The sequence below is a fragment of the Astatotilapia calliptera genome, chromosome 14, assembly GCF_900246225.1.
Source record: "Astatotilapia calliptera chromosome 14, fAstCal1.2, whole genome shotgun sequence".
Lineage (NCBI taxonomy): Eukaryota > Metazoa > Chordata > Actinopteri > Cichliformes > Cichlidae > Astatotilapia > Astatotilapia calliptera.
In genome coordinates, this window is record NC_039315.1 from 3,451,583 (window position 1) to 3,470,520 (window position 18,938).

General features: G+C 43.9%; 1 protein-coding gene across 7 annotated transcripts in view; it reads left to right on the forward strand.

Annotated features, from left to right (window-relative positions):
- actn4 (actinin, alpha 4) overlaps positions 1-15,660 on the forward strand; it is a 55,400-nt gene extending 39,740 nt beyond the window's left edge. The window contains exons 6-23 of one of the 7 annotated variants that reach the window (XM_026193694.1): positions 617-695; positions 850-931; positions 1,648-1,733; positions 5,703-5,795; positions 5,901-6,026; positions 6,852-6,956; positions 7,295-7,442; positions 7,529-7,679; positions 8,527-8,635; positions 8,783-8,923; positions 9,104-9,286; positions 9,590-9,724; positions 10,155-10,334; positions 10,564-10,710; positions 12,305-12,385; positions 13,197-13,262; positions 14,178-14,336; positions 15,093-15,660. In XM_026193694.1, the coding sequence (XP_026049479.1) occupies positions 617-695; positions 850-931; positions 1,648-1,733; positions 5,703-5,795; positions 5,901-6,026; positions 6,852-6,956; positions 7,295-7,442; positions 7,529-7,679; positions 8,527-8,635; positions 8,783-8,923; positions 9,104-9,286; positions 9,590-9,724; positions 10,155-10,334; positions 10,564-10,710; positions 12,305-12,385; positions 13,197-13,262; positions 14,178-14,336; positions 15,093-15,251 (2,230 nt within the window). In that variant the 3' untranslated portion in view covers positions 15,252-15,660. Of the gene's footprint in view, positions 1-616; positions 696-849; positions 932-1,647; positions 1,734-4,296; positions 4,383-5,702; positions 5,796-5,900; positions 6,027-6,851; positions 6,957-7,294; positions 7,443-7,528; positions 7,680-8,526; positions 8,636-8,782; positions 8,924-9,103; positions 9,287-9,589; positions 9,725-10,154; positions 10,335-10,563; positions 10,711-11,087; positions 11,121-12,304; positions 12,386-13,196; positions 13,263-14,177; positions 14,337-15,092 lie in introns of all 7 variants that reach the window. The other 6 variants (XM_026193689.1, XM_026193688.1, XM_026193693.1 and 3 more) reach the window with 6 other exon arrangements.
- Positions 15,661-18,938: the final 3,278 nt, after the last annotated feature.

The window sequence follows — 18,938 nt, forward strand, 5'->3', positions numbered from 1 at the left end:
AATGTGTTTGTGGTTAAGTGTGGTATGTGAGCAGCTGTCCAGTGTTCTTTTTTTTTTTTTTTTTCCTTTATATGAAAAATACTGATCTGAGAGTTTCTTAAACTCAGCATAAAAGTTGAGTTGGCGCACACACAGGCGCACGCAGATACTTCCCTAAACCTTTCTGGATTCAGCTCAGGTGTTCAACGCTTACATGAAACCTCAAATCTGCTGCTGTTGTGTAGAAAGGGCGCCCCCTGATGGAGAGAGTGCAACATGGCACAACTGTGCTGTAAATAGACAAATGTGATTATTTTCTCTCTGTTTCAATATGAAAAACTGTGAGAAGGAATTCAGAAGCAGCTGATGATGATGTATCACATGCAACACGTCCAGATATAATCAATCAAACCATCTTTCACCCAAATTCAGCTCGAAAAGAATGTTAATGAAGTTCATTTAGTTTCAGATCAGTTCATAAATTAAGTTCAGTGTCACAGTGGAGATGTGGATCTTGGTCCCGGCGGCAGATCGGGACAGTTTTTGTTCACGGCGCCGATAATGTCGACTTGTAATGCAGCAAATGTGTGAGCGTCACCTCCACCCTCACCCCGAACTCGTCTTTTCTCTCCAACAGCTGGAAGGACGGTCTTGCCTTCAACGCTCTGATCCACAGACACAGACCTGATCTCATCGACTACGACAGCCTCAGAAAGGTGAACAGCTTCACACTCCTCCACTCTCTTCAAATATTTCAGTTTTTGGGTCAAACATGGTGAATCGAAATGCTTTCATATCTGTTGTTAAGTTGTGTTACAAATGCCTGAAGCGACTCACTGGCTTGTTTGCCGTCTGTGATTTGCTGTTTAGGATGATCCTGTAACCAACCTGAACAACGCCTTTGAGGTGGCTGAGAAGCACCTGGACATCCCCAAGATGTTGGACGCAGAAGGTAATAAGTCGGCTGTTGATCTGTGCGTCTCTGCCGGATCTGTCACTGCGTGTGTTAAAACATCACGGGCTTGTTTACGTGCACAGAACAAAGTGACTGTTCATAACGTAAGATGTGGAAGTGGTGTGACAAAAGTGAACCAGGTGTTTTTTTAAAACAGTGACACAGTTTGTCATTTCTGACCAGTCTGTAACATCAAATAGGAGTTTACGTGACTTTTCCTGGGAGTCCGTCTTTGCAGCACGTACATGTGACTGTAGCTCCACGCTGACCTGCACGGGGTTTGTTGCCGCGTTGTGTGCATGTAAATGTGCCCGATCTCCAAAGCGTGTTCGGGTTCTCGGTGACAGGACACGCGAGGCATCTTCAGGATCGACGTTGCTCCTCCTCCTGTGTTCATCTGTATGTGTGACCATGTTGAACATCCACGTTTCCTTCACAGGATCCATTCTTGTCATAACAAGCCACTTTTTCTTTTTGCTTCAAACTCTACAGAAAGAAATCCAAGTTGTGTATTAACTGTACCTGAGCTGTGTGTGTCTACGTGTGTGTGTGTGTGTGTCGTTGTATTTGTTGTTTGCATGTCAGGCTGTTGGCAGCTACAGCAGCTCGTTAAATGAGTTTGTGTGCGTCTTGTTGTAATTGTGTAATCACTTGTCCTGTGTCTTGCCTGTATGTGTGCGTCTTCATAACCATGGTCTCCCCCCGACTTGTAGACATTGTGAACACTGCTCGCCCAGATGAGAAAGCCATAATGACTTATGTGTCCAGTTTCTACCATGCCTTCTCTGGAGCACAGAAGGTACCCTCTGAGCCAACGTCAACCTTTAACCTCCTTTTACTAACAAGGTGCTGCTTCCTGTCCAGCATGGCCACGCTCTGTCTCGACAGCCAGGACGCTGGGTTTGTTGGGACGCTGGGTTTGTGGGGACACAAACACGCAAACGATTTCAACATTAGCATGCTGGTGAAAGCGGTAAATGTTTGCCGTACAGAAATGAGTTTGTGGACTAAAGCTGCGTTTAGTTTTATTTTTAGCTAAAATCTGTCAGATGGAACTTTTCCCATGGATATTTTTACATTTTTGAACAGTTGTGGTTGAAAAAAAAACTAAAAATCAAAACAAAATGAACAGAAACCTCTGATTCAACATGTGGAAGTCCCCATCCTTTAAAATAAAGTCCTTCCAGGAAACAAAAGGACAAGGCCAGCAAACAAAATGCTGAAATATACGATCGACGTTTCTGTTTTCTCCCACCACTAAAAGCATCCAGGTCTGAGGCGCTCTCCTCAGGATAATCTCACTGCTTTCACTTCCTCTTAAAGGAGACCCTGTTAGCTTTTTAGCATGTATCACACTGAGGTTCATCAGGGTTCATTTTCTTCTGCCAGTCTGACCATGATCCAAAAACTTTCTCCACAGATCCAGAGGGAACAGTTCCCTCAGCCAAATGAAACCCAAACTCAAAATGAGAATATTCAGTTATGCACCAGCTACGTTGCTTTAATCTGAGCTGTGTATTCACTGAGTTGAAGCATATTAGGATCTATGCAACATCTTCTCTTATACCAAATTTAAACACATTTAGCATCAGACTGCTTTTGGCAGTTTTTCACTGTTGGGAGGAAGTTAGACCGAACCTTTACATCCACAAAGCGTCTAAATGCAGAAGCACAACTTCATTCCTATTTGTTGTTCATTATAACTGTTTGCAGATTTTTTTTTTTTTCATGTACATGTAGGAAGAAAAGGTAGTTCCAGTTCATGTTGGCTGCTATTGTTAAGATTTGGCTTGGAAAAACTGTCACTTCCTAATATTCAGAGAACATGGCATGCAAAGAAGTGAACCCGCCCCGTTAAATGATGGAGTTCCTCCTTTTTAGAGCAGCTCTCGGGCTTTTTGGCCCATCTGGCACTGCAGGTTGTGACCTTATCGAACTGTTATTTGAAAAGCTTTAGATGCGTATCGCTTTCTGCTTTACCTTTAGCACGTCTGTACAATAGTACGGCAAAACTGGAGTACCATCCTGCAGAGTCGGGGCTGAAACAAAGGCAGGAACTAATAACGATGAATAACACAGACAGAATAAAATCTGCATTATGTGCAGAATGAAATGAACGATATGTACCGAGATAAAAATATACGTGCAAAAAATCAAAGGAGCTAGTCGGATGATATCAGTCGATAAACTTTAGATGTTACAGGAAGGCTCACGAGCTCAGTCTTTACAAACACAAAGACCAGAAACCACTTTACTCTGTACACTTTCATAAACTGCTAAATTCAAAATTCCAGAATCAAATTCCTGCAGCTCAAAGTGAAATTTAGACTTTTAACATAATGTGCACGAGACAAATCTATAAGTAAAAACTCTTATTGTGGAGAAAGTTTGGTTTCAAATCATGCATGTCTCTGATAAAGTCAAGTAAATATGATGTTAAAGATTCATAGTGGGTCTGTCATAAATTTTATTAAATCATCTTCGTCCCTGTCCTCTCGTTACCCTCTTGTTTTTCCTCCCCCCCCCCCCCTCCCTCTGGGCCCATGACAGGAAGCCAATCGATGCGTCTCTTGTTTGCTCGTCTTCCTCTAATTAATTTTCTGGCTCATTCAGAACTTGTTTGTTCCTCTGCAGTCTCACGAGGTGTGTGTGTGTGTGTGTGTGTGTGTGTGTGTGTGTGTGTGTGTGTGTGTGTGTGTGTGTGTGTGTCAGAAATGGGCACGAGTTCAGGTTTTGTTTTTAGCTGGTGAGTTATGTGCGTTAGCTCTCTGACCGCTGCGTTTGTACCAAACACAAACTCTGAAACGTCCACATTTACTGCTCTTGCCAGCATCGTAATTTATTCAACAACGTCACACAAATCGCGCCCGCTCCAGTTCACAGGAAGCGTTTTCATTCACCAGTCGCTGTGCTGCGTTCTCATTTTGTTCACTTGGTTATTTGAGAATATTTTTCCACCTGCAGTTGATGAAGACGCTGTAGTTGAGTACGAGAATAGAACTCTGAAGATGAAGAAGAATTAGTCAGTCAGTGTGCTGACATCATTGCCCTGCTGAGTGAACCCAGTGAATGAACCGCTTTGAGTGACTGGATTAAGCAGTTCATGCCTGTTTGTGTCCCACACTTGAACTTGTGGCTCCAGCGTCCCACGATTCCCTTCCAGAGGACTCCTCTGGTGGCCCTCACTTCCTGGTGACAGGAGGCGCTCCAAGCTGTGGCACTAACGAGGGGGCGCTCAACGTTGCCCCCACCTGACTCAGCGTTCTCTCACATCCTGCAGGGGGCAATCAAAGTGTAGCTTTGGGTAGCTTTGGCTTCACTCTGTCTCTCTCTCTCCCTCTGTTCTGCTGGGTGATGCGTAGACATCGTGGGTACGCTGAGGCCGGATGAGAAGGCCATAATGACCTATGTTTCCTGCTTCTATCACGCCTTCTCTGGCGCACAGAAGGTGAGCTCCTCACCCGTCAGACTCACATTAACACTCAGCGCTGCGAAGAAAAACCCTGAAATGCACCAAAGTTTCCATCGTTGGTAAAACACATTTGTTATTTAAAGTTTTTAGAGTGTGAAAAGATCAGAGGTGAAATCACAGCAACATGCTGGAATTCCAGCCCAGCGTTTATTAGATGGAAGTTTGAGCTGCTTTGCGTTTCTCCTCGCTCGATCCAACAGTTCAGCTGCACTTATGGTTTTATACAAATTCAGTCAAATATTATCTGCAGAACAGGAAACGGAGCAGGAGCATGATGGGAACTTTTGGTGCTTCTGTCTCGGCTCTTTGGACATCAGCTGTTTCCCTCAAAATGCTCCAGACTTTATGGGCTGGACTTAAACTCGGCGGTCACCTGCACTGATTGCTTTCCATGCATGCTTCTGTGGGTGATTTTGACGTTTAAATTTCTTCTTTTCCACTGAGATCATGCACAGATTTCGATTTATGGATATCTCAGCTGGAACATGAAACACTTTATATTGACGAGGATTCTTCCTCCGGGAAAGCGGCAAACCGCCGGTGGTCATGCTGCTGATGTGGTTTAGAGAAACCAGACCGGTCTGGATTCATTACTGTGGGAAACATTAGCTGATGTCTCAAGTTTCTTTTCAGCTATTAACACTTTTCAAACTATTCTAAATGTTTTACATGATATGACTTGTGTCTTATATTCTGGTGAAAGCATAGCCTGTAAGCTTATTGGACGAGCAGCATAAATGCAGATGTTTTGTTGTACAGTAGGTATGACCTTGAATCAGCTTATCAAATTCTGTGTTTTATATTTCAGTGGTACAGTAGTGTAATATCCTAGGCAGACGCACTGACGTGGACTGCAGCGCTACATGAACTGTAACTAGAAGCACTGATTCCCAGGTTTTGAAGGGAGATGCATGAAGTTTTAAATACACACAGAATGACTTTGGCACATTGAACTAACCATCGAGAGCTGGAGCATGTTTGTAGCAGTCATATTAAGCCCTGGTTTGACCTACATTGGCGTTTTTGCCTTATTTTAAATAACACGTGCCTAAACTTGGCTCGACATTCCTCCCTCACTGCCTGCGTGTGGAGTGTGCGCACAGATTTGAAAAGCAAAAATGCGTTTGTCACAGCTGCAATGAAAGGCCAGGCTGAGGTACTAATAAGCAGCGGTAGACACTTATTTTGAAGCTCAGTTTAGTGACTTTATTATGAAGCTTTGAGCTCAGAGAGTAGACTCTGATGGAGTTTTATCCAGTCATGTCCAGCTCCACTCATCACTCTCCCTCCTAATAGGCTGAGACAGCCGCAAATCGAATCTGCAAAGTGCTGGCTGTCAACCAGGAGAACGAGCAAATGATGGAGGACTACGAGAAACTGGCCAGTGATGTGAGTATCGAAACATGCCATCTTTTACTTGCACGGCAGACTTTGGAGAAAGGAGGACGACCCGTTCGTCTGTCCTGTTTTCACCACTGTCCTCTCTGCCTCCAGCTCCTGGAGTGGATCCGTCGGACCATCCCCTGGCTGGAGAACCGAACCCAAGAGAAGACTGTAAATGACATGCAGGTGAAACAGGAGGACTTCAGAGACTACCGCTGTGTGCACAAACCACCCAAGGTATAGAAAACCTCGCGTGAACTGTTCTCAGCATTTCTAAACAAAGAAAAAAGGCTCACAAACTCCTGGATCGCCTGCCAGACCCAAATCTTTGTAGTGGAAAGTTTAATCTCATTAATCTTACTCAGTGTTCAATATTTGTTTTCTTCCAAAATAATATTATTCTTCTTGACATTTAAAATCTGGGTTTTTAAACTCATTCATGGTGTAGCTTCTGCAGAGTGGTTGCTTGTGTCCCTGAGGTCCACTGAGGTTCATCAGTGTTTGTTCATTTTTGTTATAATTGTGTCCCTCTGGAGAGGAAACAAGGAGAAATGGCTCAGAGTCTGCTGGAAAATGTTTCTGCAAATATTTTCTCACATGTTACTCTGACCTCTCTCTGCACAGCGCTTCTTCAGCCTTTTATTATAAGCATTTAAATTGAGGCAGAGTTGTATACTGTGTATTCACATGAACCAGTTATTATAGTGTGTTAATCCCACACTGCGTGGCAGCACGAGCCCTTTTCCCAAGACCTTATTCTATGCATTTAGCTTATAATGCTCTGATTTTATGTCTGAAAATGCACAGGTTCTCTAAACCTGCATTCTTTCCAGTGACCAGCAGGGGTTGTCTTGTCCATTTAACCCGTACAGATGAACAGCTCTTCGGCTTCTTTGCTCTGACTTCAGATAACATTTTGAAGAGTTTATGCTCTTAATCGCTGGAACCTTTGTATCTGTCCTGGTGGCATCGCCATATAAGAGCGCTGTGCCCTCTCACATATGAATGTTGGTTTTCCTCTGCTGAATGTGTCCAGTGACACTGAGATGTTCCTGTCTGCAGGTCCAAGAGAAATGCCAGCTGGAGATCAGCTTCAACACTCTGCAGACTAAACTGAGACTCAGCAACAGACCTGCCTTCATGCCGTCAGAAGGACGCATGGTGTCGGTATGAAACTCGCACACAGTCGATGGGAAAAGTTACACCACACTTGAAGCTGCGCGACACAACTTCATTATCATCAGTCGCAAAGCAGCCTGTCGCACGCTAACAGAGGATTTCTAAAGATTGGTGTAAAAACTGATTCAGTTATAGCTTAGTGAGTTTAACACAGTCAGTGTTAAGTTACTTTTCTGTGTTTTTTTTAACAAACAATCCAGCTTTAAGTTCCCTTGTAAATATTACAGCAGTTTCACACCACCTCTTTCACACTTTTCTGCACGTATGAGATGTTTTACTGTGTTTGGAGTTTCTGCTCTACAGTAACTCTTGCTGTTTGCTCTCAGGACATCAACAAAGCGTGGCACAATCTGGAAGGAGCAGAGAAAGGCTACGAGGAGTGGATCCTCAGCGAGATCAGGCGTCTGGAGAGACTGGAGCATCTGGCCGTCAAGTTCCACCAGAAGTGTGCCATCCATGAATCCTGGACCGACGGTATGTAAATTCCATCGCGGTGAAGCAAACGTCTTCACGACGCCAGAATGCTCGTCTCTGAATAAGTGAGGCTTTTGTGCATGCAGGTAAGGAGGCCATGCTTACCCAGAAAGACTATGAGACGTGCACCCTGTCAGAAGTCAAGGCGCTGCTCCGGAAACACGAGGCCTTTGAGAGCGACCTGGCCGCCCACCAGGACAGAGTGGAGCAGATCGCCGCCATCGCGCAGGAGCTCAAGTAAGAGTGGAGCCGCTAACATCTCTGACTTCATTAGCATCGGTTCCTGAATGTTCCTCGTGGCTTCTTTCATGCATAAACGCACAAAGCAGGTCGGGCAGCTCTATTCTTCACAGTTTGTGATAATTCTTTCCTTTCACGTGGGTTTGTGGTCAGCATAGTACCTGCGCCTCGCTGTGAGGTGAAACACGCAGCATCATTTGCTGCTAGCTCCCGATGGCTCTCGTCTCCACGTCAGGGTTCATTTATTCTGAGTAATGAAGCTGCTAAATATGCACAAGTCTCATTTTGGAAACTTACTGATGGTTTGTGCTGCTGCCCGAAGCTGCTGGTGTGTAATAATCTGTTCCAGCAGATCATTTTTCACAGTTGGAGTATTATTCGTTTTGTTCTCATTTGAATTCTTAGATGTACCGCCCGTGGGGCAAACAACTTTAACTTCAGTTCTTTCTTCTTTTTCTTCCAACACTCACATTATTTTCACAACTTCCTTTAACATCGTCTCGAGTTGCATTAAATTCACATTTCAGTCAGAAATGGACAAAACTACAGAGCAAAGTGGTGAAGAAGCAGCTCCGGTGTTCTTTGGAGACGCCTGTGCATTTTTTCAGAATAAAGAAGCAGCTTTGAGGCTTCTGTCAGGTCACTTTGGTTTGATCGACACAGACTCAGAGCAGTCGCCTGATGCCTTTCCCCTCTCTAAAATTTTAAACCAGACTTGACGTCCAAAATCTGACCTCACAGTCAGATGGTGTCGATTAACAGAAAGAAGTGCGTCTGAAAGTGAATCTGATCATGAGAAGTGCTCGACAAAGGAAAACCCCTTTTTCTTTTCTTCCTTTTCCAGTGAACTGGACTACTACGATGCCGCCAGTGTCAACGCTCGCTGTCAGAAGATCTGCGATCAGTGGGACGTCCTGGGAGCCCTCACCCACAAACGCAAAGAGTCACTGGAGGTACGATTCGGCCTGTTTGTGCAGTACCTTTTGAGCTTTAAAAGGATTTTGACAGGATCATCATTTGACACAATGAAATATCAAATGTATTTTAAAATGTATTGAAATGTATTTTAATAAGGCCGTCTTCTGTTTTCCTGCCGACAGAGGACAGAGAAGCAGCTGGAGTCGATAGATGAGCTGTACCTGGAGTACGCCAAGAGAGCGGCACCTTTCAACAACTGGATGGAGGGAGCTATGGAGGACCTGCAGGACATGTTCATCGTCCACAACATTGAGGAGATCCAGGTATCTGGGAACTGGGAAGTCAAGTGGTGAATAAACAAGTGCAGCATATGAAACATACAGCGGAGGTCCAGCACTGAGCCAAAGAAACGTTCCAGTGTTTACTATTTAAAGCCACAGAGCTGCGTTTATCCCACAAAAACGGAAAACCCAGCAAACGTGTTTCTTTCCTCCTTCTCTCAGGGTCTGATCACAGCCCACGAGCAGTTCAAGTCCACCCTGCCCGAGGCCAACAAGGAGCGCGAGGCTATCCAGTCCATCCAGTCCGAGGTGCAGAAGATCGCCCAGAGCAACGGCATCAAGCTGAGCAGCGGAAACCCGTACACCTCCATCACACCTGAGAGCATCAACAGCAAGTGGGAACAGGTGAGCTGCTGTTTAACGAAGGCTGACGTTAATCGTTTTAAGGCAATAAACGTGTAGCTCATTCATGCCAGAGCAGTAAACTATTAATGCTGTCTGCTGCTTTAATGACGCAGCGCAGATTTTTCCTCTTAAAAGCTTTTTCCCCGGTGAACCCTACATAGAAGAAGAACCTTTTGTCCAGTGTGTTAAAAACGCTGCCCTCTACAGGCTGAGTGACTGAATGTTTTTCTGCAGCTGGTGCTTCATGTTTGTGCGTTTGTGTGGGTGCAGTTGTTTCTAATTCTTCTTTGTGTGCATTTGCAGGCGATGGCTATGGTGCCACTGCGTGACAACGCCCTGCAGGAAGAGCTGAACAAGCAGAACTCCAACGACACTCTGAGAGCCACGTTCGCCACTCAGGCCAACACGGTTGGCGCTTACATCCAGGCCAAAATGGAGGTAACTGATCAGCCCCCACAGTCACAACGTGCTCAGCATTATGTCGAGGTTTTCACGTTTGCTCAGCTGTGTGCAGTTTGTCACTTTGCAGACACTTTGTGAAACACGGACTCACAGAGCAAATGTAAGACAGGGTGCAGGATTTACCCACAGCCTGAAGAGCTCTTCAGTTTGTAGATGTTGTATCCATGAGCTTTGTGTTTAGATTAGATCGTCACTGTGCATGCACACTGCGTTACTGAGAGCAGGAGGAATGAAATGTACTTCGTCTATTCATAGTTCAGGAACCGTAAATGATAACTCTTCAGCATCCTTACAGAAAAAAAAATCTTACAGTCATTTGGAAAAGTTTATTTAGAAAAGTGTTTTTTGTTTTTATAAATATGTTCGAGTGTCAGCGTTTCAGGTGTTTGTGTGTTTGTGTTGGCAGGAAATTGGCAGGATATCCATTGAAATGAACGGCACCCTGGAGGACCAGCTGACCAACCTGAAGGAATACCAGAAGAGCATCATATCATACACACCCGAAATTAACAAGCTGGAGGGATACCACCAACACATCCAGGAGGCGCTCATCTTCGACAACCAGTACACTTCCTACACGATGGAGGTAACGCAAACGCGCACAAAACCTTCAGCAATGAATGAATGAAGTCTTTTTCACTTCCCAAATGAAAATGTTTGAAAGTAGGACAGCTGTGTTGACATAATGTGTGCATGAGCTCTGTAACAAAACGAGCTCATGCTTTGTGTTAACCTTTGAGGACACTGTCAAACCCGAGTCCTCTCTCGCATCTCAGTTCTTAACCTCTCCTGTCAACCCCGCCCCATCACTGCAGCACCTCCGGGTGGGCTGGGAGCAGCTGCTCACCACCATCGCCAGAACCATCAACGAGGTCGAGAACCAGATCCTGACGCGTGACGCCAAGGGCATCAGCCAGGAGCAGCTGTACGAGTACCGCGCCTCCTTCAACCACTTTGACAAGGTCAGGGCCCGAGCTCTGCGCTCACGGGTTATTTATTACACCTGTTCTGTTACCCTGTTATCAAACCTCACAGTATTACAGAGTATTGGGCGTTTAGGTTGGCAGTGAAACCTGAGGAGAAACCCTGTTTTTGTTTCATGTGTTGATCTAAAAATTATAAATATGAAGCGTTTAATGATTTTTACCATTACATATACAATACATGATGGTGTAGACCAGCTATGATGCACCAAGCATCTTATGTATTTGTCTGTGTAGAGTATAGTCGTTAGCAGTGGGTTAGTTGTGGTTAATTGGACTTCCTGAACAGTTTTCAGTGTGAGGATTTGGCCTCTGTTTTTCCTGTTTATTTATAATGTGACTGACTGGATGTTTAGACCTTAAATGGGGGTGAGAGAGGAGCCAGACATGTAAGTACTCATCCTGATGTTTCACTCGCGAGCACAGGCGGTGTTGGTGAAATTTAAAAAAGGCACGGATGGTGACTGGCTTTTACCAGGAGGGTGAAGAGTGAGGAAACATCCAGTTAGCAAAAGGCTACTTGTTTTAAATCGGCTAAGAAATGCTACATTTGGTTTGAAATGTGTTATTTTTGGGTTGCACTTGGTCTTTTTCCCCTCACTGGACATGCAAACCTGCAGATGTCTGTCATCCCTTTGGAACGCTGTTTTCTGCATTTAAAAAAACTAAACTAAACCTACCAGATGTCATTTTTTGTGTTTAAACGTGATGATTGAAAGCTCTCAGCTGTCAGAGAGGAGGACGACACCGCCATCGTTCACCATCTCATGCCGCTCTGTGTGTGTCACTCATTCATGCCACTATCTGACACGGTGGTCACTCACCCGTCAGTCTTTTTGTTCGTCACATCAGTGTGTTTATTTCTTGACGACACAACACTGGAACTATTCTTCGCACTCAGTACAAAGAAAGCACTTGTAGCAACCCGCTGACCCCATTTCAGTCTTTGCATGGATACTTTTCTCTAAATTTGGGAACATTGTCAGTTTTCAATAAAAACTGAATGCAGTGATTTGCTAATTATTTAAATTCTGAACTATATACATTTAAAAATGCTGCAGAGACGAAACCACAGTTTTTGAAACTGAGGTTTGTTCTCCCTTAAATATAGATTAATTTTTAAATTTTTGAGGCCTTAACATGTATCATAATTATATGCATAAAAAATAAGCATAAAAAGGTAACAACTGCATTAAAACAGTGGATCTCTGAGTGAAAGTCTTTTGTGAAACCACAACAGTTCATTGCTGTGTCCATGAATGCAAGCTGCTCTGGACTGAAGAGGACCGGGATCATCTGTCTTTGTTATTCACTCACGCTCGTGATTGGTGGAGATTAAAAAGTGACAGTTTGTGAACATCACAGCTCTTGAGTGGGTGTGGGGGTTTGTGTGTGTGTGGCGACATTGTCTAAACATCCATAAATGTGTGTCCCTTCGTCCTCCATGTCTTCATCGTCTCCCTGCATGCTGTGGATCTCATGGTCACTGTCCTCCACCGCCACCATCCCTGTGTTACGATTGGTTCATCCTCACGATGCGGTGCTCTGTCATTGGGTGTTTGGCTGATCTCAGGACCACAGCGGGGCCCTGATGGCCGAGGAGTTCAAGGCCTGTTTGATCAGTCTGGGCTACGATGTGGAGAAGGACAAGCAGGTAGGAGCTCAAGGATTGGACGGAGGGAGAGCCGGCGTCATCGGCCTCTGAGCAGGAGCGCAGAGATCACAGCCACATTCAGCCAATCACAATCGATGTTTCTTTTACTGATTTTATACACTGACATATAGAAGTCAGACAATTCAGCATCTAGCAACATTTGTAGCTTAATTGATTTTATTTTTTCCACACCGGCTACAAATGGTTGATGTTTTGAAGCCATAAAAATTTGCATTGCAAATAAAAAAAGTAACCAGAAACAGCCTGAAATGGACAAAAATGAAAAGAAACTATTTCGACATAATTGCATAAAATAAAATTGGATAAGCAGGTTGAACAATTACAGTATTAATAATTAGGTCAACTAAATGAGGTTTCTATTTTTGATACTCTGTGGCGTGATGAAGTGAAACTGGTCAGTGATCAGTCGGTGCTCCTGCTCAGAGCCTGCTGCCGTGCTCTGTGTTCAGGCAGGGTTCAGTCCATCGGCATGGAGGTTCATGGAGGTGTTGCGTCCCTGTTTGTCCACCGGGGGTCTCTGTTGCTTTGTGCTGCTTCAGCTCACTCTCTGAACGGACCCCACCCCTCAGCTGTCTGTCTGCCCATCAGGTTTTTACTTTGCTGCGAGACTTTCTGTTAACTGTTTGTGCTTTTTATGGCTTTTTTCTCACTCACTCACTGTTTGATCTCAATATTTCTGTCCATCCTTCACTCTGCTGCTTTCTCTCTGTCCCTCGTATCTCTCTGACTCCGTCTTTGTCTACTCACCACCTCCTCCCTCCGACCTATCCTGTGCTGTGGCGGCCTGCAGAAGCGATCAGGACAGATGATGTCAGATGATTTCCGGGCTCTACTCATTTCTACAGGAAACAGCCTGGTACTGCTGCTGGCATGAAGCTCTTTCAGGGTGTCTGCAGGTCCAGAAATATCCTAATGCAGTTTAATTAGTCACAAGCTTTGAAGCACCCAAAAGAAGCAATTAAGGATGCTCTGTGTTTTTGCTTTTACCTGAATCAGAGGGACAGGATATGGATATGGAAGCTAGAACTTTTTGATTTATTCCATTATATTCTCGTCCAAGTCGGGCTTTGTCCCCTGCGGGAGGTTTAGCCTCTGACAAAATCAGTCCTGTTCATATTTTTATAACATTTAAACCAGGAAGTGAAACTCTTAATTCAAACAAATGGACCCAGGCAGGCAAATTATTGCTCAGTATTTCTAACTATTACTAATATTTTCTGTTTGGATATTTTGTGGATTTGCATGTGACCTGATACCTGCAGACACCCTGTGCTCTCCCTCTGATGCTCTCACTTCCTGTCCTTTTTTGTCACATGTGTCACTTTAACATCCTTGATGATCAGTACTAACTGAAGGAAGCTGATGTTTTTCATGTAGACCATCCAAATTACTCTTCACTGTTTTCTCTTCGTGTCATCATTTGTCTGTTTTTTTTCCCTCCATCCCAACCACATATTGGGACTCCCATTAGGACTTAATGGTAGTCCCTATATTTTACATGCTTACAAACTGCAGGGGTTTTAGTACTCTTTCTGATTCCCAGACAATTCCAAACGGTGAGGCTGTCCCCTCATTTTACAGAAATCTATTCACTTTTCTGTCCCTTTTTGGCCATTTGAATAAAAACTGACTTAAATATGAAATAAAATGACCACAGACTAACCTCTGGCTGTGGCTAATGCCTCTTCAGTTTGCTCCTGTAACTGTGCGTCTGTTCCCTGAGTTCAAAGCGCAGTCTCTTCTGGGTTAACCTGTAATTTGTTGATGCCAGGGCGAAGCCGAATTTAATCGCATCATGGGTATAGTGGACCCCAACGGCAGCGGCGCCGTCACCTTCCAGGCCTTTATCGACTTCATGTCCACGGAAACGACCGACAGGGACACCGCGGACCAGGTCATCGCCTCCTTCAAGATCCTGGCTGCTGATAAGGTGAGTGCAGAACGACATCAGTGCTCATTTTTGATTGGACAAGAAAAATACTGGAGAAAGAAATGTGCAGCAGGACGCTGACCACCAGCAGAGGGAGTATTTGTGTTCACAACTACAAGTCAACACAAGCTTGAGGTTGAATCTGTGCAGAATATTCCTTTTTGTTAGAGACGCCTCACAGGTTGATATTTATAATAATAATAACAAGCATGAGCACTTTGGCTTTAAGCTGCATCAGCAGCCCAGATTGTCTGTGTTATGGTTCATTTAAGCACTGGCCCCTAAAACACTGAGTGATTAAAGCTTTGGAAAATCTTAGTGACTTCTATGACATCAGCTCCTCAGGCGCACACAGCCTGACATTTGGAGAAGTTTTATAGGACTTCAGTTGTATCTTGGACCTGCACGGTGCTTTAGAGCAGTGGTCCTCAAAGTGGGCTGTGCAGCCCTGAGGAAAAGTGTCCTCTTAACAGTCTGCTGTGAGAGTGTGTGTCCTCAGGAAAAATGGACGAGTAACTGGGACGCACAGGTCCAAACTAACTCGGTTTAAAGATCCCAAGATATTCAATCTCCAGACTTGAACTTGTGATCTGAAATGATCCATCAAACATGAGTTTGGAACAAAATAATGATATTCAGCCAATAATACGATCCTCTGTTGTCTTAGAAGATCAATAACATAAGTTTTTCATCTCTATTAAGCCGTCTGTCATTTAGTGCTTTAGCAGTGAACTCTTTGCCTCCTGTTTCCACCAGAACTACATCACAGCTGATGAGCTGAGGCGGGAGCTCCCTCCAGACCAGGCGGAGTACTGCATCGCCCGCATGGCACCCTACACGGGGCCCGACGCTGTCCCCGGAGCCCTCGACTACATGTCCTTCTCCACCGCCCTGTATGGAGAGAGTGACCTGTAGAGGAGGCGAGACGAGGAGGAGGGCTGGACAGATGAGGGGAGGGAGAGGGAGGTAGAGGAGACGCCGTGAGTCGAGCGCTGGGAAGAATTTTGAGTGGTGGTCACGATGTGCCCCTGCGAGTGCCGGTTTAGAAATCGTTAAGAGCTTGCTGATTGAGCTGTAGTTCTCGTGTTTTGGCCTCCAGCCCCACTGTCACAAAAGGATGTTCAGCATCAGTTTGTCATAAAGGTTTATTTGAACGGGCACATCTGGGGGCGTCTGTGGGATGGGGGGCAGAGTTGCTCTGTAGTGCGGGTCCTTAGCTTCACCCTCTCTGCCTTCATGTGGTTTAAACGGGGAGGGACGGGGGTTAGGATTATGGGGGGGCACAAGCTAATCTGATACTTATGCTAATTTTTGTTTATTTTATTATAATTTTTCTTCTTCTTGCCGGGCGGGGGTCCAGGCCGTGTGTGTGTGGGGGGGGGGGGTTTGATGTGGCGACTGGCAAGTTTATGTATTAGATCCTGGAGAGATTTATGCTGCGGGGTCAAGGGTCAGAAGGGTGGGATGGAGGGGCGGGGGAGTTGACCAACCACAGATAAAATGACCTATTCACCCATAATTCCCACGTTGCTGGATAAGGTGACCTGTCTAACCTCAGCTCTTTTCCTCTTCCTGTCTGCGTTTCTTTTTTTTCCCCTCTTTGTTTTTTTTTGTTTTTTTCTTTCTCATTCGTTTTCTGGACCAGGTGGGTGGTGGGAGGTGGGGGTGGGCGGGGCTTAGCGCTGTACATACTTATTTTTTCAGTCTGAAGAATGACACACACAGAGTCCCAGCCGTTGAGAGTAATCAACCGCAGGCCTTTCAGTAGGGCAAAGTAGACATTTATTATTAAAAAGATAATAAAGAAAATGAAACAAGAAAACAGAGAAATTTAAAAGCAGTTTCACCAGTGGATAGGTTTGAGCTTCCAGAAGTCTTTTCTTCAGGTTTTACTTTTTAATTTTGGCCAAACTAACCATGGAAAAGTTGACCTAAAGGCCTTCTCCTGTATAAAATCCATGATGAGCAACAGCATAATAATTACAAATATCTGCTTCTGTGAAATTATTCCTCTGTTAGGCATCGGGTGCTTGTTTAAGTACGAAAACCTCACATTTATATAAAAGTTTATACTGTATTACTCAAAGTTAGTCGAGTTTCATCTACCTGGCATACATACGCGGGATGTCACTGATCCGTTTGATTGGCCGAATGAAGGTTCGTGAGGGGGAAGGTGAAAGTATTTAATAGATAAGCGTGCCTGTTGGTGGCTACAGCCCTGTTCCCTCCTCTATCTCTCTCCCCCTCACTTTCTCCCCCCTCCTTCCCCTCACTTGTTTCTGAAGAGAAGTACAAAAAATCACTGCTAAGGAAGGAGGGAGGGGAACGTTTGGGGAGTCTCTGTGTAAACATTCCATTGTACGCAAAACGAAGAAAAACTTTTTAAAAAAAGGAAAATTGTTATGTAAAAGAACTATGCAATCATATTGTGCGCTCAATATCTGGGGAAAGCTGTGGTCATCAAACCAGGTCCCGCCTGAGTTTCCTGTCAAAATTAAACGGAGGACAAGTGATTTCTCCCGTCTTCGTGGGAGAGGAGGGGGAGATGACGGGAAGGAAGCGGGAAGAGAAGACTCGGACCAAAAGCTTGTTTCTCTTTTTCATTCTTTTTTTCCCTGCGAGGTTGTAAAGAAATGAACTCTGGAATTGTGATTTTGTTTCTTTTTTTTTTTTTCCTTTTTTGTACTCTTTAATATCAAACCTTATCTGCTGTACTGGAAACTGCAACGCCTTCTGTCTCTAATGATAAGTGAGTTTCACAAAGCACACATAAAAAGTTTCCTTACAAAAATACCTGCGACTGTCTTCATGCCTCGTTCTTGTGCGTGTCTGTGTTTTTAAACTTGAGCTACAAAAGAGCAGATTTTCTCTTTAACTGTAAAAAGGAAACAAATCTCCAGCTTTGTACTTTGTGATAATCTTTGGTTTGTTGTAGCGTTACCAAAGTCATTTAGGCAAATGTAAACAAACTAAAATGGGTCTTCAGTAACATCTTTTACACTCAGAGTGATTAAGGCATGCTGTGGTTACTGCAGCAGTTTTTGTTTGCTGACCAATCTGAAGGAAACATCATCATCCAGCACAATTGGGCTTATCCAGGTGACTTTCTTCAAGTCCACAGGAAATGTCCACTTAACCCTCAAAATGACCGTGATAAGTTAGCCAGTGGGATTGTTTGAGCGTTCATGAATTACTGAGAACCTGGAGTCAATGCAAAAGACTGCAGAGGTGGAACATTTAAATCACATTAAAGCTTGTAATTACAAAATAAACCCCGAATTTCACATGTACATTAACTTCCCATTATCCTCACCAAGAGGCCAATAAAAATACAAAGCTCTGAAAGTTGAAGACTAAAACATTCATGATAGTATACACGTCATAAAGCTCTCATAAATGCATTACTCTGCATGTGCTGACTCTGCAGAGAGAATATTTAACGAGAGATGATATGAAAGTAACAGAACGCCAGAGAGCCACACTGCTAGGTGGTGAGAATTACAATAAAATACAAATTATAGTCATGCGTGCAGTTTAGGACACGTGAAGTGCTATTACATGATTCCCAGCCAAGCAGCCAGTGAGGCTTTCTAATATAAATACGGAGTTGATACCATTTGAGTCATGCTCGGCCTGCACAGAGATTTTTGTGGGCTAAAGGAAATATTGGTACACTTCATCCTCTGTGCCAGTAGCACTCACTGAAGGGAGACAAATGAAAAGAAAAAGAAACCCACAGCACACAGGCATGGAGCTGCATTCTTCCAAAACACCAGTAACTTGGTGTTTTGGGTGCTGAGAGCACAATTTAACATGTCTGTGCGCAATCTATCGTAGGTGTTCAGACAGGTAAGAGAACAGATCATGGGATAAAGGAGATCACGCAGAAACTGATTTTATATAGTTGTTTCATGAAACAATCTTTGTTCTTCTTAAAGTTCAATGATCCATGATTGTGTTACTATTTTTAACATTTTCACTTAGGAAGTTTTTTTTTTCCCCCTGCTTGTGTTTTTCCATTTAGTGAATTCCTCCAATTTCAAATTCATAACTATCTTTATACTTGATGTTAGAAGTGCAAATTTTTTTACTGCCTCCAAAAGATGAAAATCTGATCAAGTAAAAAAAAGTAATAAAATCACTTAATTTAAAGTAGTACCGATCACAAGCTACTTGTTTATTTTAAATAAACGCATTCACGCAGCATCTCCATATTTGTCCCAATCAGTGCACTGAAACACGGGCGTGTGCGGAGGGGAAACGGGGCGACACCTTTCAATACTTTAAGCATATATATTGATGCTAAATCTTTTGTACCAGGAGGATATACAGGATTGTAAGTTAACTTGGGAAGAAATCTTTCTTTCACCGCTTTGTAGACCACTCTACCATTTCAATAATACATCTGTATGAGGGCACAGGGCTACACGGGAGCTTGAGAATCATACATATCACAAAAGTTTCTAATAAAATCTTTTAATCTAATTTAATTTTAATTTATTCATTTTAAATGCTGAAAATACCCCAGACCCCTTAACTTTAGAGGGGGCTTTGGGTTTTTCCTTTACTTTGTCTCTCCTTCGTGCACACAGATGTTCATGC